This window comes from Malaclemys terrapin, chromosome 11 (assembly GCF_027887155.1).
Source record: "Malaclemys terrapin pileata isolate rMalTer1 chromosome 11, rMalTer1.hap1, whole genome shotgun sequence".
Taxonomy (NCBI): domain Eukaryota; kingdom Metazoa; phylum Chordata; order Testudines; family Emydidae; genus Malaclemys; species Malaclemys terrapin.
The window spans coordinates 79,124,774-79,144,147 of record NC_071515.1 but is presented as its reverse complement, the minus strand read 5'-3'; the positions used below and the strand labels follow the sequence as shown (position 1 = coordinate 79,144,147).

Sequence of the window (19,374 nt, the reverse complement as noted above, 5' to 3'; positions counted from 1 at the left end):
CCAGTTGTCACGGAGTATTGGGGGACTCAGGGCCCTGCACCCCCGGCCTCCTGCGATTCACCATGACTCTCAGCCAGCCAGTAAAGCAGAAGGTTTATTTGGATGACAGGAATACAGTCCAAGACAGGTCTTGCAGGCACAGACAACAGGGCCCCCCTCAGTTAGGTCCAGCTTGGGGTCCCAGGGCATGCCAGCCCACCCCCCTTGGGGGGTCAGAGCCATCTCTGCCTCCCAGCCATCTCTCCAGCCTGCTTCCAGCACTCACTTCCAGCGACCCCTCCCACAGCCTTTGTCCAGTTTCCCGGGCCCCGGAGTCACCTGATCTCCAACCCCCTCCTGGGTTCTCATGTTACAAGCTCAGGTATGTTCCCTCGGGCCAACTCCCATCCTCCGATGCAGACCATCCTAGTCACACTCCCCTGTCAGCATTCCCACACCCCAGCAAGAACAGTCCCATTTCGTCACACCACACCTGTCTCTTCGCTTGCCCTGAGCACAAACAGTCCATCCCTCCCTCCCCCCACTGGATAACAATGCAGCATATAGGGGAATCTGAGGCATATATAAGGGTCATAAACATTTCCCACTTTGTCACAGGCACCTAGTGAAGTGGGCGGGGGGGGGCAGCATGCTGTGTGCCAGCTGCAGTGCATGTTGGGGGTGGAGTCCCTGTGGGTTGTGAGGGGGAGGGGTCCTGCCCCTAGAGGGCCCCCCTGTTCCCTCCCTGCATGCTGGCTGTTTGTCTGTTTGGGGGGGTGCTAACTGCCCCCGTGTCTGTCCCAGGCTGCCTGTTCGACAGGAGACTCTGCTCCCAGCAGGAGGTCTGTGTGCAGGGTAAGTGACCTGGGGGAGGCCCCAGCTCCGGCTCGGTGTGGGGGAAGGGGGGCAGGAGCTGGGAATGGTGCCCTCTGGTTCGGCGGGGTGGTGCCCCAGCAGTGAAAGACAATGCCGGGGGGAGCTGCCGAGGCTGGAGTACCTGCTGTGGGGGGGGACTTAGGGGGCAGGTGGAAGACGGGTTCGGGAGGGGTAAAGCTGCCCCCAGCTCCCCTCCTCCACCAGTGACTTTGGGCTGCCCTGTCACGTGCTGATCTCTGGGGCCCGTGCTGGCTGCAGTGTCTCCTTCCAGAGCGGCCCCTGTCCACCAGGCGGCCAGTGGCTTCTCCATAGCAGGGTGAATGAGGGGGGGAACCAGGGGCCCGTCCCACAGCCTCCCCCCCTCCCTCTGGCCTGGCCCGCGGGAGCTGAGCTCGCTGCCCCGTGGCTCCTCTGGGCCCAGCGCTGAGCCCCCAGGCTGGCACCGTCTCTGCTCTGCTCCTAGATGGCTTGTTTGGGCAGTGCCAGGAGAGCGCGGCCCGCGACAGGCCCTACTTCCAGGTCACCTCGCCGGTGCTCCAGCGCCTGCAGGACGTGCTGCGCCGCCTCACGGCACAAGGTGAGCCCCAGCGGGGGGACTGGGCACCCGCGGGCTGGGCTGGGAGCAGGTTGGGACCCAGGTGGTCCCGGTGGGTGGGGTTCAGCCCCTCCCTGGGCCAGGGGCAGGTCAGCCCATGAGGTCGGTCCCGCAGCGGTGCCACCAGTGCCCTGCCAGGATGGCCTGTTTCCTCTTGTCATGGCAATGGCGCCTAGCGTCTCCGTGGGAACTGACTCCCGCCCCTTCGGATCTGTGCTCTGATTGGCTGCCTCTCTCCCCGTGGACAGGGTTGTCGTGGCAGGATGACATCACACAGTACGTGATCTCCCAGGAGATGGAGCAAATTCCCAGGCTGCGTCCGCCCCCTGCACGGGAACCAGTGGCCAAGGAGAGGTAGGCCCGGGTTGGGCTGCCTGTCCGTCCGTCTGGCCATCCCCAGAGGCACCCCAGAGCCTGTGCCACCCTCCTCGCAGCAGCTCCCACCCCACACGCTGTCCTACCAGGGTGGCACGAAGGGTGCAGTTGGGTGTCAAGTGCCCGTTCTGGCTGGGGCGTCTCCCCATTGGTAGGCGTTGGGCCAGCCACCTTGCCTGCTGTGGCTGAGTGAGCTGCTGGCACCCGCTTGCCTCTGCGCCCTGGGCAGAGGTAGGCACTGCAGGGGATCTGTGATGGGAGTGTCTGGCTTACCTCAGCTGGCCCCTGCAGGGATCCCTGCTGCCCAGGGCCACACCCAGAATTCAGAGGTAGCTCCTGTCCTGCACCCCACAGCAGCTTCCTGTGTGACCCCGGGAGCTGGCTGGTCGGGCACGGGAGCCCCGAGGGCACTCAGGGTGGACCCTGCTGTGATGGGTTGCATTTCTCTTCTCCCCCCCCCCCCCCCGCCCCCGGAGTGCCACTGAGCCCACCCGTTCCACTAGCCGGGGCTCCCTCGCCCCGTCCTGCTGTGCCAGGCCCTCAAACCCCCTCCACCACACACACAGGTAGGGACACGCCCAGCTGTAGAAAGACACAGACACTGAGATCAGCTCTGCATGGGACGAATCAGCTAGGGGATTGCCCAGTACTGCACCCCAAAACTGTATTGTCTTGCACTGCACAGAAATCTGTACAGCGTAAGCTTATGAAAATCACCCTCCCTCAATGTGGAGGAAGATATGCACAGCTTCCCCCCCCCCCCACCGCAGTTATGAATTGCACAAACTGGTTTAAAGAAAACAAAACAAGTTGATTAGCTGCAAAAGATAGATTGTAAGTGATTATAAGGGATAGCAAATAGATTCTAGGACTGGAAGGGACCTCGAGAGGTCATCAAGTCCAATCCCCTGCCCTCATGGCAGGACCAAATACTGTCTAGACCATCCCTGATAGACATTTATCTAACCTACTCTTAAATATCTCCAGAGATGGAGATTCCACAACCTCCCTAGGCAATTTATTCCAGTGTTTAACCACCCTGACAGTTAGGAACTTTTTCCTAATGTCCAACCTAGACCTCCCTTGCTGCAGTTTAAGCCCATTGCTTCTTGTTCTATCCTTAGAGGCTAAGGTGAACAAGTTTTCTCCCTCCTCCTTATGACACCCTTTTAGATACCTGAAAACTGCTGTCATGTCCCCTCTCAGTCTTCTCTTTTCCAAACTAAACAAATCCAATTCCTTCAGCCTTCCTTCATAGGTCATGTTCTCAAGACCTTTAATCATTCTTGTTGCTCTTCTCTGGACCCTCTCCAGTTTCTCCACATCTTTCTTGAAATGTGGTGCCCAGAACTGGTCACAATACTCCAGTTGAGGCCTAACCAGCGCAGAGTAGAGCGGAAGCAGATCACTGAGCAAATAAAGCAAACACGCAAACTAAGCTTAATACACTAAAGAAACTGGCTACAAGTGGTAATTTCTCAACACAACATTTAGGGTAAGCAGGTTGCAGAGATTCTTGAAGGCCAGCTGCTCTGGCTGGAGTTTTAAGCTGCAAGGTATTTCTTTCACAGGCCAGATACCTTTTCCAGCCCGGGCTCCGCTCCACTCCCCACATCAGCCCTTGTTTCTTAGATGTTCTCTGCCCTCATTCTGGGGATTCAGTGAAGAACTGACCCTGATTAGCTCCCCAGCCTTAAACAGGATTTGCATATGGTGGGAATCCTTTGTTTCCCAGTTTGATCCCCACCCCCTACTAGTGGAGAAATACTAACAGTCCAAGATGGAGTCCAGTACCAGGTGACATGATCACATGACCCTGCAGTGTCAAAGCAGCTTCTCAGGAAGGTGGGAGATTAGCATCTTCAAAGTCCTGTTCTCCCTAATGGCCCATCCAGGCTGTTTGCATTTTGCCTGGAGGGCGTTCTTCTCTCTCTTCCACCCCCCCCCCCATGTAAACCCACTTGTAATTGTTACATAGTCAATATTCCTAACGTCAGATACAGAAATGATACAGGCCTACACATTGGATAATCACATTCAGTAAATCACAACCTTTCCAATGTTACCTCTGTAACAATGCTGGTTCTGGTGGGACACTTCTGAGAGTGCCAATTCAGGACAAATCGCTCAGGGCAGTCACAGCCCAAGGCTGGGGTCCTTTGCACACCCAGGCACCAAACCAGCCCAACAGAGAGGACTTCGGTTTTACCCCACTGGCTAACCACAAGTCTCACAAGCAATTCCCTCAGACACTCCAGTTTCCCAGTATCACCACCAGTGCCACACGTTATGGGGACAAATGGTTATGAAAACCAATACCCCAGTAAAAGAAAAAAGGTTCTCCTGATCCCAAAGGACCAAGCCCCAGACCCAGGTCAATGTACAAATCAGATCTTACCCACAAATCACACTGTTGCCAATCCTTTAGCATCTAAAATCTAAAGGTTTATTCGTAAAAGGAAAAAGATAGAGATGAGAGTTAGGATTGGTTAAATGGAATCAATTACATACAGTAATGGCAAAGTTCTTGGCTCAGGCTTGTAGCAGTGATGGAATAAACTGCAGGTTCAAATCAAGTCTCTGGAACATCCCCCGCTGGGATGGGTCATTCAGTCCTTTGTTCAGAGCTTCAGTTCATAGCAAAGTCCCTCCAGAGGTAAGAAGCAGGACTGAAGACAAGATGGAGATGCGGCATCAGCCTTTTATAGTCTCTTGCCATGTGGTCTTTGCTTTTTGTCCCAAGGACAAGCTGTCCAGCACATGGCAAGAAAAAACCTCTGAGCTCTGTCCATAGGCCTGTCCCTGCCTTGCTGAGTCACAGGGTGTATCTCCCTTCTCTCAATGGGTCAGTTTGTGTCGCTGATGGTCCTTAATGGGCCATCCAGCAGGCTAGGCAGTGCTGACGCCAACTTGTCTGGGGTGTCACCCAGAAGCACAGCACAAGTTTGAAATATAGACAGTCTTGAGCCAATCCGTATTACTTTAAATCCAAAAATGATCCATGCACCCAGATAGCATCATCATAACCAGCAAACCAGAACCTTGTCATAGACACCTTATTTGACCCCCTTTATACAAGACTTGGTGCCACTACAGGACCTTGGTTGTCACAATGATCTGTACGATCCTAGTTCATATTAATACATCACAACCTCACATGGCCCACCTTGTATAAAGCCTCTTAGTTATGCCATATTCACCTCAGAACAATATCTCGATGAAGAATATGGGGCATAGTGTCACACCTGCAGCCTGTGTTTCTGGGGGCCCCAGGGCTGGGTGTCTGGCCCCAGCTCTTCTGCTTCTCGGGGCTGGTGGGGACGAAGGGGGAGCCGTGTCACTCTCCAGGGCTGTCGTGTCTCTAAGGTTCTCACCGCTGCATGCCGCTCCCCGGATGGCCCTGTTCCCATCAGAACTCAGCCAGTTGGCTCCGCGCCCACTGCCAGCCAGTGCCAAGAAGTCCCCACGCCTGGAACCGCAGCCCCCGCTGCCCCCCGCCCTGCTGCAGCGATACCTGGAGCTTCTGCTGCTGGGCCCCCCGCCTGAGCTAGGCTATGAGGAAGGCCTGCTGCACCCCTATTCGTACCACAAGGTGAGTGGGGGGCAGGCCACCTTCCTCTGGCCCTGACACGGGGCCCAGGAGGCCTTGGGTGGGTGGGGCAGAGCGGGACGGGCAGATGAGACAGACACCCTGGCCAAGCCCAGCACCGGCGGAGACAGCAATAACAGCTCCACAGAGATGCTGGCTGCACTCGTCTCTGGCTGGCTCCCTGGTGGGGGGCCCCCCAGGAACTGGGGTGTTCTGGCTGATCATCCCATCCTGCCTCCCTATGTGCCTGATGGACGCAGATTCTGTGTCACCAGCTTGTCTATAAACTGTTGTGCAATGCGGCTGTTAACCAGCAGCCACCCCCACCCCAGAGGTGGTTGCATCTCCGCACCGGGCGAGGGATCCCTCTTCTCTAGGGTTTTGGGGAGGAGGTGTTAGCACTGCAGCCCATGGTAAACTGCTCTCTGGGTGGCTGTTCCTGGCACTGAGGGTGCGATGGTTCTGTGCTTTGGTTACAGTTTGGCTACCAGGATGGTGCGCGGCAGCTGAGCCCTATCCGGGGCAATTCGGCCAGGCAGAGCCCTGAGCCCCCCGCTCTCCTTGGCAGAGCCCCTGCCCAGGCCTCCCAAGCCCTCTTTGGAGCCAGCCCCATCCCTTCCTATGGGGGGCAGCCAGGGCTGGACGGGGGGCATCTCTTCCAGGACCTGGGCATGCTCTACCTGCCGAGAGAGAAGGCAAGCCGGTTGGCCCCTGCCAGCATGAAGGCCCAGCACGGCCAGGGGCTCCCCCCGGACTACGCCGAGCCCGACGAAGAGAACAGACAGCAGCAGCCCGCCCTGGGTCCCCAGGTGCAGTCAGGTAACCCCTGCCTTCCAGCCAGTCGCCCGCAGACTCCTAGGACACCTGGACCGGCCCAGCCAGGGGTTTGTCCAGCCTGCTCGGACGACGGGGATTCCCCAGCCCCCCTTGGGAGCCTGCTCCGGAGCATTGGAAAGCTTTTCCCGGTCGCTAACAGTCCCCCTGGCTGCAGGCTAAGCCCATTGCTGCTTGTCCTGCCTTCACTGGACACAGAGAACTATTGCTCTCCGTCCTTTCCGTAACAGCCCTTAGCATATTGGGAGCCTGTTCTCAGGCCCCCCTCAGTTGCCTTTTCTCCAGACTAAACATGCCCCCGCTTTTCACCTTTCCTCAGAGGTCGGGTTTTCGAATCCTTTGATCAGGTCTGTTGCTTTCCTCTGGACTCCAATTTATCCGCATCTTTCCTAAAGTGCAGCGCCCAGAATTGGACACGGCTCCAGCTGAGGCCTCCCCAGTGCTGACAGTGACCTCCCATGTCTGACATACGCCGCTCCTGTTCATCCACTCAGAATGAGAGTCGCCTTTTTCTCGCATTGTTGACTCGTATTCAGTATTCAACCCCCAGGTCCTTTTCAGCAGCACTGTTACCGAGACAGTTAGTCCCCAGTTTGTATTTGAGTTTGCCTCCCGAAGTGTGGTACCTTGCACTTGTCTCTATTGAATTCGTCTTGTTGATTTCAGGCCAGTTCTCAATTGTCAAGGTCGCTTTGGATTCTGATCCTGCCTCCAAAGTGCTTGTGACCTCTCCCAGTTTGGTGTCATCTGCAACCTCTCCACTCCATTATCACGTCATGAATGAAAATGTTAAATACCGGACCCAGGACTGACCCCTGCAGAACCCCACTAGATACACACTCCCAGTTTGACAATGAACCCTGGATAACTACTCTTCGGGTGCGGCCTTTCAGCCAGTTGTGAACCCACCGGATAGGAATTTAACCCATTGCCTTAGTTTGTTTAGGAGACTGTCACGTGGGACTGTACCAAAAGCCTTACTGACATCCAGATACATCACGTCCACTGCTCCCCCCAGCCACCGGGCCAGTGACCCTGCCAAAGGAGGAAGTGAGGTTGTTTGCCATGATTTGTTCTTGGCAAAGCCATGCCGTCTGCTCCTTCTAAACCGGTTAGCCTCAAGGTGCTCGCAAACTGATTAATATTTTGTTCCAGTATCTTTCCAGATATCAAAGGTATCAAATTCCCTGGGTCCTCCTTGTTCCCCTTTTTACAGATAGGGTCTGTGTCTGCCCTTCTCCAGTGCTCAGGGCCCTCACCTGAAGATAATTGCTAAGGGTTCAGAGATTGCTTCAGCTACTCCCTTAAATACCCTGGGATGAGTTTCGTCAGGCCCTGCCAATCTGAATACACGTAACTCCTCCAAATAGACTTTAACGTATTCGTCCCCTATTTCAGCTTGTTCTCTCCCCCTTGTTGTTAATGGTAAGTGTGTTGAGTGTCTGGTCATCGTGAACCTTTCTAGTAAAGACTGAAGCAAAATAGACCTGAAACACCTCGGCCTTCTTGATGTCATCAGGTATTCGCCCCCCTTCCCCGCTAAGGAGAGGACCTGCACGTTCCTCTGTCTTTCTCTTGCTTCTAATTTATTTAAAGAACCTCTTCTTGTTGCCTTTTCTCTCCCTTGCTAGCTGGAACTCGTTTGGTGCCTCGGCCTTTCTGAACTTGCTCCTACGAGCCTGTGCTATTCCGTTGTACCCCCCCTTAGCAATTAGTCGGTCTCCACTTTTGGTAAGATTCCTTTTTGAGTTTCGGGTCATTAAAGCGCTCCCGCTGGAGCCACGTTGGCCTCTTACAGTTCTTCCCATCTTCCCTTTGCATTGGACTAGTCTGCAGTTGTAACGTGACTATTGTCTCCTGGGAAAACTGCCAGCTTTCCTCAACTCAGTTAGCCCTTAGGTTCCCTTCCCATGGACCTGACCTCCCGTTCTCTGAGTTAGTTCACGGCTGGTTTCTGGAATCCATTGTCCTTAGTCTGCGGCTCTCGCTCCGTTCCTCAGAATCCTGCAATCCGTCCTTCCGTGATCACTGTCGCCCAAACTGCCTCCACCTTCCGCTTCGCTACCACCTCCTCCCTGTTGGCCAGAATCTAGTCTACAATGGCTGTCCCCCTGGTTACTTCCTCCGTGTTCTGGAACAAAAAGTCCCCAGTACGTTCCAAGGGCTTATTGGAAATGGTGGTGTCCCGGATCCCCACGAGCGGTGCTCCGCCCCCAGCTTTGGAACAGTCTCTTGAAGGAACCTGGCAGTGGGCCAGGCCCCAAAAGGGTCTCACTCTTCCTCCAGGGGAAGCCACACGGCCTCCCCACCACCTGAACCTCTGGGGCAGCAGCCCCCCTGCTTCGCGGTGCGAGACAGACCCAGGTAGAGACTTGCCCACTCCCCAGATCAATGCCCCTCACCCAGCATTTGCAGTGACAGCGCTGTCGAAACAATCGGGGTTTCATTCACTGGCACGCAGCACAGGACGTCCTGCAGTTGGGTGAGGGAAAGGCCAGTCAAAGCATCGTCCCAGTCCATTCTGGTCAGCCCAGAGCCCGGCCCAGCTGTCGTGAGCCCCAGGTTCAGGCTCGGTGGCTCTGCCTGACCTGGGTTAGTTGATCCTCCAGCAGTCAGCTCTTCTCACCCCTTCCCCGTCCTCTGTTCCCAAGCTGGGGGATAGCACTCAGCCTCCCTGCGAGGAGGGGGGACCATCCATCATGCTGTCCTGCAGCCAGCGGGTGTGGGGACCAGCCTCGGGGCAGGGTACAGACCGCACACTGCCTGTGAGTTCTGGCCTGAGATTTCGCCACCCAGTTAAGTGTGACCTCCTCAGGTACACTCACAGCCCAAACAGGGCATGGAGTCCAGTCTGCGTGGGTACCCCCGTCACTGGCTGGCTCACCTTTGTGCCCCTGGGTCCCTTACACGGCGGATCACAGCCCTAGTCGGGCCACGCCCAGTCCCAAAGCACCAGTCACTTATCTAAGGTGCAGCTGACCTGGGGGGTCTCGTCATAGTCAACACTTGTAGCCAAGCCTCTAATACACAAGCTACCGATCTCTTAAACCGGCAAAGGAAACGTGTTGTTTACAAGGTTAAAGCAGGTGACCATAGCTACACCGATGGTTACAATCTTAAGTTTCCAAAGGTAATAGAGACTGCTGTCATAAGCAAGCTCTGTATGACCTTCAGGGCTAACCCCAGCTAAGCCGCTGGGGGTCACTTGCCGACGCCTAGAAACCTTGCGCCCTAGAGTCTGAGCAGCACTGAGATCCGGCTCCTTCTGGGGAGGGGATTTTATTCCCTTCCTCCCATGTGCTCTGAGCTGCAAACTCAACTGAGGGGAGGAATCCACTTGCACGACTGGTCTCCAGGGGGAGGGAAGAGCAGAGCACTGGCCTTTTGTCCTTTCACATCCCGCGCTAGTTCGTCAGGCGTCGATGGGCCTGCCCTGGGGGCAGGACCTAACACCTGCTGTCAGAGACCAGCCCTTCGCACGACTGACTGTCTCCTGGCTGGTGATTTACACACTCACTGGCTCACAACACAAATGCTTAAATACCCCCGTACAGCATGGGATGCACTTGCGATAAGTGAGATGGATGCTGGCAGCCGCTCGCAGGCAATCAATAAACACTAAGCAGTACACACGTCCTTGGGCTTCTAATGCCTGTTTTACCAGCACTAATGCGCAGGGCAGCCAGGCGGGTTCCAGCCAGGGGGCCTTGCCGTGAGCTGGTACCAATTCTGCCAGCATCACGCCGTCTCCCCTGGGTTGTTGTGGCGAGAGGGCAATGGCCTGGTGACTGGATTCACCATTGATATGGGTTTCAGATTGATATGGGGTCAGCCTTGGACAGTCCTTTTTCCGGTGGCCCATCCCGGCTCAGACAGCTGAGCAACATTCACTCCTCTGTCTCTGCACACAGTCCTCCCCCCGCTCCCCATGTGAAATATAGGGGAAACTGAGTCACGCATTGGGCTCATAAAGTATTCCCCTTTGTCACTGTGGGGTGACATGTGACTTTTCCAGCAGATGTCTGGGTAGTTTACGTTTCCCGTTACTGCCAGTCTGAGGCAGCTCTTGCATAAGGCTGCGAGTTGGTCACAGATTCTGTGACTTTCCGCGGCCTCCGTGACTTCCACAGCTGCCGGTGCGGCTCACCCTAGGGCTGCCCCGGAGGCCGTCGGAGCAGCAGTGCCTAGGGGCCTCGGGGTGGCAGGGACAGTCAGCTCCTCCCGCCCCCCCCCCCAAGCAGGGGCCAGCTGTCAGCCCTTGGGGCCACCCAGAGCAACGGCCCCCAGGAGCTGCCAAGTTTTAGTCACGAGTATTCATAGTAAAAGTCAGGGACACGTCACGGGCATGAATGTTTTGCTTATTGCATGAGACCTGTCCCTGACTTTTACTAAAAATACCCGTGACTAAATCTTCGCCTTAGTCATGCAGCTCCCTCTCCTCTTCCTCCTCCTCTGGGCCCCAGGGTGGGGGCTCTGCCCTGCCCCGCCCCGCCCCAGCAGGTGGCTCCTGTCCCTTCACCCCCTGGATCCCGACCTCGCTGGGCCCAGCAGGCATTGGCTGAGGTGCCGCCTCCCCGCCCAGGCTGAGCGTCTCTCACCTAGCAGACATTCCCCGCGTCTCCATTGCGTCCAGACCCTGGGGATGGGGTGGCCCCTGCCAGCCGTCGGGTGCCTGGCACTGGGCTGCTCGTTGCTCCGTGGGCAGGATCCCAAAGCGAGCGCTGTCTCCCTCCTGCAGATGCAGCCTTGCAGAGACTTGTGGCGGTGCTGGCCGACTACGGGGTGGGGCTGCAGGACCTGAGTCCCCAGCAGCTCGGCAGCGTCTCCGCCCTGCTGCAGCTGCTCCAGCGCCCCGGTGAGTGGGGCTGACTTGGCAGGGGAGGATGGGCAGGGCGCGGGGCAGAGAGACGAGAGATGCCAGCACTGCACCTTCTAATCTGGGATGCGCTGCCTGTCCCCCCTGGAGGGGGGGAGGATGTTGCCCCCTCCTGGAATCTGCCTGATTCCTCCCCCCGTGCCCCGGCTGCTTTCTTTGTGCCTGGAGCAGTGCATGAGCCTTGAAATGTCCTTTTCTCTCCCGGCAGGTGGGTTTGGCCAGGAGGCTCCGGAGGCCAAGCGGGTAAGTCCAGCCGTTCCCCGCCGCACAGGGCAGCGTCCCAGCCCCAGTCCCAGGGCTGTGCTGAGCCTGGCGAGGCCGGTTGCTGGGGGGTCCACAGCCCCCTGTGGTTGGGAAGGGGTCACCGGGTCAGACCTCCGAAGGCCAGTGGAGACCGTTGGGGTCCCCTAGCCTGAGCCCTGCCCTGAGTCCGGGCCTGTCTGACCTAGAGCAGGTGGCTTAGAAAAACCTCCATCCTGGATTCAGAAACCGCTAGTTGTGGGGAATCCACCCCGGCCCTTGGTGAGTGGTTCCAGCGATTAATCACCCTCCCTGTCAAAACCGGTCTTATTGCCAGTCCGCGTGCGTCTAGCTTCGTCCTCCAGCCGCTGGACCTTCCGCTGCTAGACAGACAAGCCCATTAGCAAATATTTCTTCCCCACATAGGTACTTAGACTGGGATCACGTCACCCCTGAACTTTGTCTTTAAGCTACATAGATTCTGCTCCTTGAATCTGTCGCTCTAAGGCAGGTTTTCCAATCCTTTAATCCTTCTCGGGGCTCTTCTCTGCCCCTCTCCAATTTATCAACATCCTCCTTGAACTGTGGGCACCAGAACTGGGCACCGGATTCCTGCAGCATTGCACCAGTGCCAAGGACAGAGGTAAAAGAACCTCCCTGCTCCTTTTCGGGATGCCCCCGGTGATGCAGCCCAGGATCACATTAGCCCTTTTGGCTACACTGGGAGTTCATCTGAGTATCCGCCATGACCCCAAGTCCTTTTCAGAGTCCCTGCCCCCCAGGATCGAATCCCCCATCCTGTAAGTACAGCCAATGTTCTTTTCCTAGAAGTCTGACTTCACCTTTGGCCTTATTAAAATGTGTCTTGTCTTGAGCCCAGCTTACCAAGTGATCAGATTGTTCTGTATCAGTGCCCTGTCCTCTTCGTTATTGCCCACTCCCCCAATTTCTGTGTCTGCTGCAAACTTTATCAGAGATTTTGTTTTCTTCCATGTCATTGATAAAAACATTAAATAGTGCAGGGCCAAGAACTGATCCCTGCAGGACCCCAGTCAGCTCCTCCCGCCCCCCAAGCAGGGGCCAGCTGTCAGCCCTTGGGGTTTAGTGATGTTTCCGCATTTACAGTTCTCTTTTGAGACCTATTAGCTAGTTATTAATCCATTTAATGTGTGGCCATCTTACCTTTATATCCTTCTAGTTTCTTAATCAAAATGTCATGCGGCACCGAGTCAGAAGTCTACGTATATTACAGCCACGCTGTTACCTTTACCAACCAAACTTGTAATCCCACCCAAAAAAATATCAAGGTAGTTTGACAGGATCTATTTTCCATAAATCTGCTGATTTGCATTAATTACATTCTATTACCCTCCTTCAATTCTTTATTAATCAAATCCCATTATCAGCTGTTCCTCCATTATTTTTCCTGGGATTAATGTTGGACTGACAGGCCTATAATTACCTGGGTCATCCCACTGACCCTTTTTAAATAATGGCACAACATTTGTTTTCTTCCAGTCTGCTGGAACTTTGCTGGTGTTCCAAGAGTTATGGAAAATCAGCATTAATGGTTCAGGGAGCTCCTCAGCCAGCTCTTTTAAAACTCTTGGAAGCAAATTGTCCAAAGCTGCTGAGTTTAAAAATGTCTGACGTCACTAGCTGCCGTTTCACATCCTCCTGAGTTAGTGTTGGAATGGAAAGTATCTCATCATCACCATGTGATGACTACAGCATTTTTTCCCTCCCCTAAATACAGAACAAAAATGTATTGCACTTCTGCCTTTTCTGCATTATTATTTACAATTCTACCCCTTCCGTTTAGTAATAGACCAATATAATTGTTAGGATTCCTTTGTTTCTAGTACACCTCTACCTCGATATAACGCGACCCGATAGAACACGAATTCGGATAGAACGCGGTAAAGCGGCGCTCCGGGGGGCGGGGCTGTGCACTCCGGTGGATCAAAGCAAGTTCAATATAATGCAGTTTCACCTATAACATGGTAAGATTTTTTTTGGGGGGCTCCCAAGGACAGCGTTATATCGAGGTAGAGGTGTATACTTAAACTCTTTATTGTCCTTAACTCTGCTGGCTGTACATTATTCCTGGTGTCCTTTTGCTTCCCTTATTCATTTTCTACAATGTATTGCTTCTGATTTATAGTTCATTACTGACAACTTCTCTTTTCTTCCCTGTTTTATATTTTTTATAGCTGCTTTCACTTCCACTGTATGCCAAGTTGTTTTTAACCAGTGCAGCCTTCTTTCTTGAATTGTAGCTTTTTGAGCATCTAGTAAAACATTCTTAAACAATTCATAATTATCATTCACACTTTTCTGTTTGAACTCTTTCTCCCAGCTGATTTGGCTCATAATTGTTTTGAGCTTTATGAAATGGTCCCTTTTTAACAACTGGATACTATGTATTACTGGTTCAGACTTTATTCTGTTTGCACATAACAAATGTGATCAAGTCATAACTTGCACCTAAGCTACAACTAATTTTTCGATCTTTGACCGTTTCCTCTTTGTCCCTCAAGATGAGGTCTAATGCAGAATTCCCCCACGTTGGATTCAGCACTGGCTTGAGTTAGGAAATTCTATAATTTTTAGATGTTCCGAGGATGTTTTAGTCCTGGCAGCACGAGACAACCAGTGTGTGTCCTTCAAACTGAAGTCCCCCCTTGAGTATATGGCTCTTTTCCCTACCCATCCTATCTGGGTGCCTGACGAGTCAGTCATCCTGTTCCCTAGTGGGTTTAGGCCACTTGATCCTTCCTCAGTCAGTCATAACCATTGATTTTTGCCGTGCCAGTCACCCAAATCTTCCTACCAATCAAACCAGCTGGATCAAATTTATGCTCATAAATGAGCAATTCCGGTTCCTCTGGTTTGTTCGCCAGGCTCCTACCCTTGGTGTCCAGGCAGTTAAAGAATTTCTGCTCTTCATGTCCTCTGGTGTCTTGGTGAGGACGTTCTCAGCATCACGCCTGTGTTCTCATTTCATCCCCTTGTTAGTTTAACCGCCTCTTGACTACTCTAGCCAGCCTGACCCCAAGGAGATTGGTCGTCTTTCTGTGGAGGTGGAGGCCAGCCAAACTCTGCAGCCCCCTCTCCTAGCACCTAGCCAGCAGTTCACCCCCAGAATCTTCTCTTCTGTCCTGCTTTGCTCGTAGGACAGGCAGGATCTCCAAGAAGGTTGCTTGGATGTTCTTCAGGGAACTGGAAGGGCCTGTGTAATCTGTGTGAGACCCCACCAAGCTCTGTCATCAGTATGGTTCGTCCCCGTCGATTGCAGCAACCTCTCGTGGCCTGGCTCTGGGAAGGCAGCACACCGTCCTGTTGTCCTCCTGGCCCTTGCAGATCTTCCTAGGATAAAAAGAACAGGAGTACTTGTGGCACCTTAGAGACTAACAAATTTATTAGAGCATAAGCTTTCGTGGACTACAGCCCACTTCTTCGGATGCATACAGAGTGGAATAAATATTGAGGAGATATATGTATGCATCCGAAGAAGTGGGCTGTAGTCCACGAAAGCTCTAATAAATGTGTTAGTCTCTAAGGTGCCACAAGTACTCCTGTTCTTTTTGCGGATACAGACTAACACGGCTGCTACTCTGAAACCTTCCTAGGATAGAATCCCTGACCCGGATTGTCCATCTTCCCTGGACGGCTGTAGCTTTTTGTGGGTGTTGCGGATTGTGGGGGAGTTAGGGCCCTGCACCCCTCTTCCCGAGATTCACTGCGACTCTCAACCAGCCAGTAAAGCAGAAGGTTTATTTAAGGACAGGAACACAGTCTCAAGCAGAGCGTGTAGGTACGACCAGACCCCCTCAATTAGGTCCCTCTGGGAGGTTCAGGGAGCTTAGACCCCAGCTTGGGGTCCCAGGGCATGCCAGCCCACCCCCCTTGGGGGGTCAGAGCCATCTCTGCCTTCCAGCCTGCTTCCAGCACTCTGCTTTCAGCGACCCCTCCCACAGCCTTTGTTCAGTTTCCCGGGCCCCGGAGTCACCTGACCTCCAACCCCCTCCTGGGTTCTCATGTTACAAGCTCAGGTATGTTCCCTCGGGCCGACTCCCATCCTCCGATGCAGACCATCCTAGTCACACTCCCCTGTCAGCATTCCCACACCCCAGCAAGAACAGTCCCAGTTCGTCACAGTGGGCAAGCTTAATTTTCTTCCGAGTTGGGCCAAGCAACCTTCCACAGGTGTGTCCCGTACAGCCCTCCGTTCCCTTCGACCAGCTGGCTCTTCAGAGGGGTCTACTACACAGTCCAGTGCCCCAGGGGCTGGGCCTCCGGGCCCTAGGGTGCAAAGAGAATGGGTTTGCCGGGGCAGAGAGCAAGCTAGCCCGAGTGTGCTTTCTCCATCTGCAAATATTTATTGGCAGCCCAGGTGGGAGAAGTCCCGTGCGGGAGCGGAAGGGGGAGTGGCAGGCTGAGATTGAGGGGTGACAGCGGAACTCCAGGGTGAGTCTTTAGACAGCGCCTCCTGACACCTGTCCCCAGCCGGAGCTGTGTCTCTCCTCGGAGAGGTCTTGCCAAGGTCACGAGGAGACTGCTTAAGGGCTGGTCACAGGAGCTGAGGCCCCATTCTCCCGCCTTAAGGGCTGGTGCATTTTCCCAGGTGGGGCAGACTCTGTCATGCGCCAGGCCCGGCTGCCCCGTGGGTAACGTGCCGCCCTCTGCCCCAGGTGACGGAAGGGGAAATGCAGCACGGGGAGGAGCCGGAGCCACCCCCGTCCACGGTGCCTCCCCCTGAGAATCCAGCCAGTGCCGCCTCCCGGACGGAGGGGCCGAGATGGGAGGAGGCGGCTGGCCCGGCACAGGGCAGTGCCAGGCCTACGTCGGCGTCCCAGGCTGAACCGCAGGCCCCGGGGCAGGCTGCGCCCAGGGACCCCGCCGCAGGGGACGTGCTCCATCTCCCAGTGCAGAAGAAGAGCTACACGGAGCCCAGGGGCCATGGCGGGAAGGGGGAGCAGCCGGCACCCCGGCCCGCCGAGGAGTACGGCTACATCGTCACTGACCAGAAGTGAGAGCTGCGGCTGGGGGCCAGGCCGGGGGGTGAAAGGGCCAGAGTGCGCGGCTTCCTGGCTTGTATGGCTGCTGTGTCTGTGGCCATAGTGGGGAGGGGGCCACCAGCTTTCCCTGCTCTGGCCCCCGCCCCGGTGGCCGGTCTGCGGCCGATTCTCTGGGGTGTCTGTGGGGGGCACCTGGTTCTGACTGGCGGGAGCAGCCCAAGGGCCGTGCGGCGCGCGTGCGAGCAGCCCAAGGGCCGTGCCAGGCCCCCTCCCCCTCCTCCTCCTCCTCCCAGCTCCTCTGCATGGCAGGGGCCTGGCAGGGCTGGGACCCACCCTGTCACTGGCTTGCTCAGGCGCCCAGCCGGGCTGACCCTCACCGCCTCGGGTGCTGGGGGAGCTTGTGAGCCCGGCGTCTCCCTGGGGTTCCCAGCCCGTCCCTGAGCTGCGCTTGTCTCTGCTCCCCTCCAGGCCGCTGGGCCTAGCTGTCGGCGTCCGGCTGCTGGAGATCCTGGCCGAGCACGTCCACCTGTCCACGGCCACATTCATCAACATCAGGTGGGGCCGCGGGGGACTCATGGGGGCCCTAGAAAGGGCAGCAGTGGAGTGTCCAGTGGGGGGCAGAGCAATGCATCCTGATAGGGGTGTAGCATTGCTGGAGGGGGTGGGCTGGCTTGGGGAGGACGTAGGGCCAAGGGGTTGAGGTCTCACCCCAGTTCATCCACAGTCGCTGCCCCCTCTTTGCAGCACGTCAGCAGCTGCCCTAGCCCCCAATCTCCCTGGCTCGGTTAGGCCGGGGCACAGGGATCCGGGGTGGGGTCTGGGCAGGGGGCACGGTCCCCTTGGCTGGGGTCTGGCCTCTCCCTGTCTTGTGATGCCCAGGCCTCTCTGCTCCCTGCAGTGTCGTGGGCCCAGCTCTCACCTTCCGGATCCGGCAGAACCATCAGAACCTGTCGCTGGCGGATGTGACCAATCAGGCCGGTGAGTGGGGTGCGGCTGGGGGCTCCGGATCCTGCGAGGGAGATGCCCGGGAGCCGGCTAGGCCTGCACCACCCGGGCGAGGGGAGGCTGCGTGGGGCCCAGGCCAGGGCCCCAGTGCATGGAGTGGGGGGCTCAGGTGGGCAGGGCTGGCCCTGAGGCAAGTGATTCATTGATCCCCTTTGCCCCCCCAACACACACATCCACAGCCCCTCCCAGCTCTGAGTATCTGCTGTGATCTGTGCCCCGCGCTGTAGGGCAGGCAGTGCGGGGAGGGCCCATGTCCAGATAGGAGCTGGGAAGCAGGGTGATGCCCCCATGGTCCGGGGCAGGCCCTCGGCGATTCACCCTACTTGTGCTTGCCGGGGCTGCGTGCTCCCCGCCCTGACCTCTCCCCTCTCTGCAGCGATGGTGAAGTCGGAGCTGGAGGCCGAGCTGGGGCTCAAGATTGTGCAGATGGGCGTGGGGCAGGTAAGGCAGCGACCCTGCCGGAAACGCCCCGACGGGCTCCCCCCTCGGCCTGGGTCGGGCTCCCCACTGTGCCCCTGCAGCGCCACTTGTAGCTGAGTGACTGGGGACGTGGCCATGTCCCCGTGCTGGCGTCCTGGGGGTTGGGATCTGGGGGGGAGATAAGGTTATATCTTGGTGCTGGGGGGCGGCAGGGGCTGGGGCTGTCTCCTAGGGCTGCCTGCGCTGGGACCTCGGCTCCTCCACTGCAGGGCTGTTCAGTCAGACCCCCTTCCTCCCCATCTGTGGGGCTGGCTGAGCACTAGGGGCAGGCCTGCTGCAGACTCCTAGCGGGTGAGCTGGTTAGGATAGCCAGACAGCAAGGGTGGAAAAATCGGGGTGGGATGTAATAGGCGCCTCTATAAAACAAAACCCCAAATATCAGGACTGACCCTATAAAATCGGGACATCTGGTCACCCTAGAGCTGGTGCAGTGCCCAGGACGGTCTGGCTTGAGGATGAAAATGCAGCCCGTATGGAAACGGGAAGTGGCCGGTTTGGCCCTGCCCCGGGTTCAGCCTGCCAGCGGGGTGGGGTGAGGGGCAGGGGAGAGTCCTGCCCTACGGCCTCCGTTCCCGTACAGGAGGGGCCGCGCTCGTGCTACGCACTTGGCCGGCGCTGTGTTATCGCTGGAACCCGCCTGGCTCCGTCACCCCAGCTGCTGGGCCCGGGTCTCCCTCTGGGCACGAGGGGTCTGGCCTGTTGCTCTTCTGCCTTCAGCGGTGGTAGGTTCTCCCGGGCTAGTGCCCGCGGCGTGTCCCACCCCTCTCCCTGGGGTGCCCGGGGCGACCTGCCCGGCTGTCCCTGCTCTGAGCTTGCAGCCGTATTTAGGGCTGATGCCCGGGTTCTCTCAGGCCTGTTCTCTCCCAATCCCACCCGGCGTTTGTCACCCCGACCCCGGCCCCGCCACGCCAGGCCTTCCCGCGCCGACGGTGTGTCCCTGCTGCGCCTTGTCCGTCTGTGAGCGCCCCAGCTGCAGGGCCCCTTCGCTCGGGCTGGAGACGCACAGGCTTTCTGCTCTAGCGCCCTGGTTCAACTCCCAGGGTTGGCTGAGATGGCAGCTATCACGTTTGCCTAGTGAACCGAATTCGTCTGCCCCGTCCCTCCACCTCCCCCGAGGGCAGGATTAAGGCCTCGGCACCATGGGCCAAGGCCCCAGCTCCAGGAGCTGTGCAATGAGGGCAGAGAGCCTGAGCCCGTCGCTGGGGAATGGAGGGGGGGAGCTGCCGTGACTGTGAGCGATGCTGCCTGGAGCTGCAGAGAGCCTGAGCCCGTTGCTGGGGAATGGAGGCGGGGGGGGGAGCTGCCCTGACTGTGAGCGATGCTGCCTGGGGCTGCAGAGAGCCTGAGCCCGTCGCTGGGGAATGGGGGGGGGGAGCTGCCCTGACTGTGAGCGACGCTGCCTGGGGCTGCAGAGAGCCTGAGCCCGTCGCTGGGGAATGGAGGGGGGGAGCTGCCGTGACTGTGAGCGATGCTGCCTGGAGCTGCAGAGAGCCTGAGCCCGTCG

At 56.8% G+C, this 19,374-nt stretch overlaps 1 protein-coding gene across 1 annotated transcript in view; it reads left to right on the top strand.

The window, feature by feature from the left end:
- The window catches only part of PTPRN (protein tyrosine phosphatase receptor type N), a 54,915-nt gene that overhangs the window by 21,796 nt on the left and 13,745 nt on the right, over positions 1-19,374 (top strand). Inside the window, exons 2-12 of the mRNA XM_054043337.1 lie at positions 784-834; positions 1,319-1,432; positions 1,699-1,804; positions 5,192-5,417; positions 5,894-6,233; positions 10,987-11,103; positions 11,333-11,367; positions 16,059-16,396; positions 16,854-16,940; positions 17,284-17,363; positions 17,767-17,831. Of these exons, the coding sequence (XP_053899312.1) occupies positions 784-834; positions 1,319-1,432; positions 1,699-1,804; positions 5,192-5,417; positions 5,894-6,233; positions 10,987-11,103; positions 11,333-11,367; positions 16,059-16,396; positions 16,854-16,940; positions 17,284-17,363; positions 17,767-17,831 (1,559 nt within the window). The remainder of the gene's footprint in view (positions 1-783; positions 835-1,318; positions 1,433-1,698; positions 1,805-5,191; positions 5,418-5,893; positions 6,234-10,986; positions 11,104-11,332; positions 11,368-16,058; positions 16,397-16,853; positions 16,941-17,283; positions 17,364-17,766; positions 17,832-19,374) is intronic.